The following is a 6,000-nucleotide window of genomic DNA, read 5'->3' as shown; positions in this document are numbered from 1 at the left end:
CTCACAGTTTAGCAAAAGAGCAGAGTATAACAGCATGTAACCTAACTTAAACCTATGACTTCGCAATTTAACAGAGGAATAACACTTAACAATATTGAACTTAACATAAAACTTATACTAAAGGTAACTGCTTAGCAAAAGAAAACCTCTCAGCAGCATTTAACTTCACTTAGGCCTTGTGATTTAACCTTCCCTACAGGCCTGACTGACTCAGCTATCCAAGGCACTCAAGCCCCTCAGAGTGCAGCATTTCTGCCACATTTCTCCAGCACAGGCACTCCTGTGTGCACACAGACACAAAGAGTCAGTGCAAGGCACCTGTGAGCAATTCCCCTGAGGGCAGGAAATGCTCACTGTGGGTCCTTTGGCATCTCCCCAGCGGGTGAAGGGTTGAGCCTGGAGGAGTGGGGGGATCGGCCCAGGCTCCGTCGTTGTTCAGGATCCCCGAGTGCAGCAAACGGGAGAGTTCCCGGCTGGGAGAGGCCCCACTCAGAGGGAGTGGCTGGCCCAGGAGAGCTCCAAGGGCTCCTTTTGGAGCGCTGTTTGCAGGGCCCCAAGAGAGGGCCTTCAGTCCCAGCAATGGTTCATCCTGGCCGCACTTGGCATCAGCAGCTTTCTTTGGCAGTGTGAGAACAGGGATGTTGTGCCGCTCAGGGAACACAAACAGGTCCCAGGACTGCTCCTATAGGAACCAGGAGCTGGTTGGGCAGTAGCAGTGCCTGGAGCAGACAGTGTTTGTGATGAGCTGCAGAGGAGCTGAGCCTGGGGCTGTTGGCCAAGGCTGAGGCCCAAGGAGCATTTCTCAGCTGGCAGGGCGGCCTGAGAAGGGGAGGGGGGAATGCAGCAGCACAGGCCCATGGAACCAAGGGAGCATTGTGACACTGTGGGGCCCTGTGAGACCAAGAGACCATTGTGACACTGTGGGACCCTGTGACAACAAGGGACCATTGTGACACTGTGGGGCCTCATGGAATCATGGAGAGCACTGTGACGTTGCTGGGCCTCATGGATCCATGGGGACTGTACTGACGCTGTGTGGCTCCATGGAATGTAGGGATCATTGTGACACTGAGAGGCCTCATCAAAACAAGGGGCCATTGTGACAGCGTGGGTCTGCATGGAACCATGGAGACCATTCGGACACTTTGGGGTGTTATGGAACCAAGGGGCCATGGTGACACTGAGGGGCACCATGGAAACACAGAGACCATTGTGACACTCAGGGGACTCATGGAAACGCAGAGACCATTGTGACGCTGTGAGGCCTCATGGAATCAGTGAGACCATTGTGATCCTGGGAGGACCATTGTGATATTGTGGGGCCTCGTGAAACCAAGAGGCCTTTGTGACACTGCAGGTCTTCTTGTAATCAAGGGGCCATTGTGACACTGCTGGAACCCATGGAATCAAGTCACCATTCTGACACTGCGGGGCCCCATGGATCCAAGGAACCATTGTGACAATATGGAGCCCCACAAAACCAAGGGAACACAAAACAAGTCTGGCTGCTTTGGCCTCCCATAGACTGCCTGACTGGTCCAACTGACCTTTGCATGTTGAGTGTCACTTCTCATCTGCTGCTGAAACACTGAGGCTCTGTGCTTTCCTTCCCAATGGAAAAGAACTGTCCTCCTGCTCTAGGCACCCATGGCCAGAATTGGGATTTCACCTCCAAAGGTCCTTATATCCAGGGATTCTTCCAATAGGAATATTGCCAGGACAAGTCTGTCTGGCAGTGGTTTCACAAGGGTCACCTCTCATCCGTCCCCAAAACATTGGGAAAGGCTCCATGCTCTCCTTCCTAAGGAAAGAACTGTCTGCTTCTCCAGGTGCCCATGGCTGAGATTGGGTTTCCACCTCCAAAATTCCCTAAATCCAAACTCTGCAATTACTGACAATCTAGCTGGCCGTGGCCTGCTGAGGCTCTCACTTGCCTTCCAAACCTTGAGGCTCTGTGCTTTCCTTCCCATGGAAAAGAACTGTCCTTCTCAGCCAGGTGCCCATGGCCACAATTGGGATTTCACCTCCAACACTGCCTGTTTTGACAGACTGGAGGAGATTGTTGGCTCTAAACATTTTGTGTGTGGGGGAGGAAGGGGCAGGTCCAGCCTTGCCCTGCCCTGTAAGCCCAGCCCTGCCCTGCCCTGTGACCCCAATCCCCTCAGGGGCCTTCAGTGGGTTTACGGTTTCTACCTGAAGGGTGGCACCCTGAACCCCCAGCACCGCCGTTCCACCCTGGGCACTGGGGCCCTCTTGGCTCTACTCAGTGCTGCCGCTGTACTCGGGGCACCCTAAACCCCGCTAGGGACCCGTGTCCTCCCACTGCAGGGATTGTGCGCGACTCACACTGCCCCGATCCTCCACGCACCCGGAGCTCCATTCAGGGCTTGCGTGCCAACTCACCAATTCATCTGCCACCTTTACTCAAATTTGGTGCACAGGAAAAACACCAGCCAGATATTTGTAAGAGGTCAAAATGACACAAAATTCTACTGGCAAAGTGCAAAAAATCAAGAACTTTGGAATAGGATTTAACGCAACATCAAATTACACATAAAACATTAATCATAGCAGTAACTTCATTAACTTAGCCCATTTATCCTGGAAACATTAAAACACGTAAGCTGTTAGGGTATCCAAAAATGTTCCATATAAAGAGCATTAGAACAAGAAGAAAGAGAGAGAGACAGAAAGACAGAAGCTCTATAGAAAGACACATATATGACTAACAGCTCCTAGGGTTCCAGTGTGGGTGAGACACAAACCCCAGGAGAGGGCAGAGTCCATACCAGGGGCTCACCTTGTGCTCTATATTTTAAGCCCCCAGGCCCTTGTGAGCCTCCCCCAGGTGGGATTTCTGATCACACAGGCAATCAGGTTGGGTTAGCACTGTACCCACTGTGTGACTGATTGACAGCTCATCCCACAGTGTCTCAGGACATTGATCTCATCCAGCCTCTGACAGTGACCATGGTGACACAGGGGAACCTCATGGAACCGTGGGTCAGTTGTGACAATGTGGGTCCAAGGACACACCGGGGGATGTCATAGGTAGAATAATGATAGAAGAAAAGTATTACCGCGCCTGAGTGGGCGCTGCTGGTGATAGAGAGACGGTGAATCTTGTTTCTTAAATCAGAAGGCTTGATTTATTAAGATATTATATATAATACATTATGACTATACTAATAAGAATATAGAGAGAGGTTTGCAGAGCAGCTAGGCTAGCTAGGAAGAGATAGAAAAGAATCCCAACAAAGCTGTGGCCAAGGACTCAGTCCTCTGGCTTACACTTTGTGATTGGCCCTTAATTATAAACATGGGAACATGAACCAATCACCAATCAAAATAGGTGCCCCTGTTGCATTCACCAGCAGCTGATAATAATTGTTTATGTTCTCCTCTGAGGCTTCAGCCTTCAAGAAGACACAGAAATCTGAAATAAAGGATTTCTGTGAAAAAATGTCTGCGACATCTCACCTTTCTAAATTGTATAAAATAAAAAAAATGCTGATGTGGAATGAACAGGAAATTTCTTCACCTGTAGAATATACAATAACTAACAAATCACTAGAACAATGCTACAATATAAGAAAAATGCAAAATACAATGCAAAGAGAATTTGAGTCCATGCAGCTGAGTTTCAGGAACAGTCCAAGAGCCAAAGTTGTTTCCCTTGGAATATCTGAGAGTCCTTTTTGGTCCTGAAAACAACTTGCTGCAAAAGGAATCCCATCAATAGTTATCAAAAAACCACTGACAGTCATAACACAATTTTTAAACAGTTTGTGGAATGTCCTTTCTGGCCCTTCAATGCTTCAGAGCTGCTGCCCGCTGTTTTCAATCTTTTTTATTTAATTTTAATTTTTTTTTTTTTATTGAAAAACAAAAGAGCAGCACCCGAGCAGAGCAGTGCCAGACAAGGAAAGGCCCTGGGGGCCCTGGCCCATGCTGAACCAGGAACCCCAAAACTGGCTCACAAAGGGGGACCAGGACCGGTAGGAGAAACCAGAGTCCCCAAAAACATAAGGAGGCCACGCAGTGGGACCAGCCCAGGAATTTTTTGAGCCCAACGGCCCAGGCCAAACCCATGAGGAAGGCTCTGCATATCCACAGGCCTGAACCCTGCTGCCAGTACAATGGCAGCACGGGTAGTGAGACGCTTCCTTTCCCCTAAACCACTGAGGCATGCCAGCAGCAGGGAAATAGAAGCTGCCCCGAGAATCTTCATCTCGGGTCTGGGAATGTTTGTTTCCCACAGCAACATGTCACCACCCCTACCGGGCTGGGGACCAGAGGCAGAACTTTCGGGAGCCCCCTCCCCCTCGCCGCTAGGGCACAAGATGGGCGGCAGAGATGGCAGCCTCTATGGGACAGCAACCGAAACACCACCCCCCAAACCGCCGAGCTTGAAAGCCGGCAGCTGGACTGCCGCAAGAGTCAGCTGGCGGGCAGCCCCCGCTCCACTGAAGGAGAGACCAGCCTCCGGGGCCGCTTCCTGGAGTGGGCCCGGGGCTGGCGGGCCGGCCATGGGGGGCGCTGGGCCAGGGTGGGGGCCCACGGGGCTGTGGATGACGCTGGGGCTGGCCTGGAACGCGGCAGTGACTCTGGCCACGGAGGAGCCGGCCGAGGAGGGAATCACGCTGATCGTGGGATCAGCCGCGGGCTGCTCCGAGAGTCCCGCAGGTTCAGCGCCGTTTTCTGCCGCTGACTCTGGGACTGTCTCGGCTTGAAGCGGCGGGGATGCGCGAGAACCCACCTCCGCCGCGTCCCCCAGCCCTGAAAGCAGCGGCAGGCACGACACGGGGCCGGCGCCGTGCCCCGCCGCTGACTCCGGGGTCTGCTGCAGAGGCGCAGTCGCAGTCTCCTTCGGAGCGCAAACAGGCAGCAGCGGAGCCGGGAGAAGCGGCGGGGCATCGCTGTTGCTTAGCAACAGGTCAATCGCCGAAAGTGCTGTTCTCTTCTGCCTTCTCCGACACAGGCTCTGGCGGGGGCGGGGAGGCCGGTGAAACCGCGGGCGGGACCTCCTGGAGTGACGGCTCTAGCAGGGGCGTGGAGGAAGCCTCGGAGACCGGTGCCGCTCCGATGTGTGAAGGAGGCGGAGTCTGAGAGGCCGGCGCTGGCTTGAGCGGCCACTCCCATCCCCCCGGAAAGAGAGAAGGGGGGGGAGGACAACACTCCATCTGAGCATGCTCCGGAGCAAGAGTAAAAAAAACTTCTTCGCGCCGCGAAGTTTCAGCCCCCCGCGCCGCGAAGCAGGGGGGGGCGAAAAGCCCAAAGTCATCACCCATGGGGTCTTCTGCCAAGGGCGGTGGAAACGGAGCTTTTCCATAACAGTTAGAGATCCATTGAAAACAAGCTGCTCTGCGCTTCAGGACTGGGAAAAGCTTTATAAATGCTGGGTAGATAGAAGGCAACACGCGTCCCTGACTGTAGACGCACTGGATAATTGAGTCCATGCACTCCCAGACGAAAACATCTAAAGCGTACAGGACATCAGTAAAAAACCCAAAAAGCTTTGCCCATCGAAAGAACCCATAGATATCTGTTTCTGACAAAAAGCAACCATCTTCTCTGCATCAATATTTCCAGAGGGCAATAAGCTTTTCCTCTGAAGCGGAGAACTGAATCTCTTCTGGCAAGGCATGTGTCTGCCAAACGAACAGCCACAAGCTATGAAGGGCTGGTTCATCAGGGATAGAAAAGCCCACAGTACCTTCTAAAAGAGTCCAGCTTGCTCTGGCCAGCTCCACAGATCTGCTGCCCTTTTCCATCATCTTTCCTGATGGTTTTCCAGAAGAAGGTTCTGTTGTGGTCAGCCTTGGCTGTGAACTCTGTCCAAATCAGGATCTTCAGTTCTTCAGCTCCTGGCTTGAATCCACTTTCTTTGGTCACTTCAAAGCAACCATCAAATGCCACACATACAGGATTTTACCCAGTGCAGCAATTTTGCTCCTCTGGTCTTATTAAATTAATTTTTGCTCCGACACGTCGGGTCAC

General features: G+C 52.3%; 1 protein-coding gene across 1 annotated transcript in view; it reads right to left on the bottom strand.

Annotated features, from left to right (window-relative positions):
- Positions 1-2,815: 2,815 nt before the first annotated feature.
- LOC131562086 (hydrocephalus-inducing protein-like) overlaps positions 2,816-6,000 on the bottom strand; it is a 30,630-nt gene continuing 27,445 nt past the window's right edge. The window contains exons 14-15 of the mRNA XM_058811663.1: positions 4,562-4,843; positions 2,816-2,857 (exon numbers count right to left, since the gene is read on the bottom strand). Of these exons, the coding sequence (XP_058667646.1) occupies positions 2,816-2,857; positions 4,562-4,843 (324 nt within the window). The remainder of the gene's footprint in view (positions 2,858-4,561; positions 4,844-6,000) is intronic.

Source organism: Ammospiza caudacuta, chromosome 10 (genome assembly GCF_027887145.1).
Source record: "Ammospiza caudacuta isolate bAmmCau1 chromosome 10, bAmmCau1.pri, whole genome shotgun sequence".
Lineage (NCBI taxonomy): Eukaryota > Metazoa > Chordata > Aves > Passeriformes > Passerellidae > Ammospiza > Ammospiza caudacuta.
This window is presented reverse-complemented; position numbering and strand designations above follow the sequence as displayed.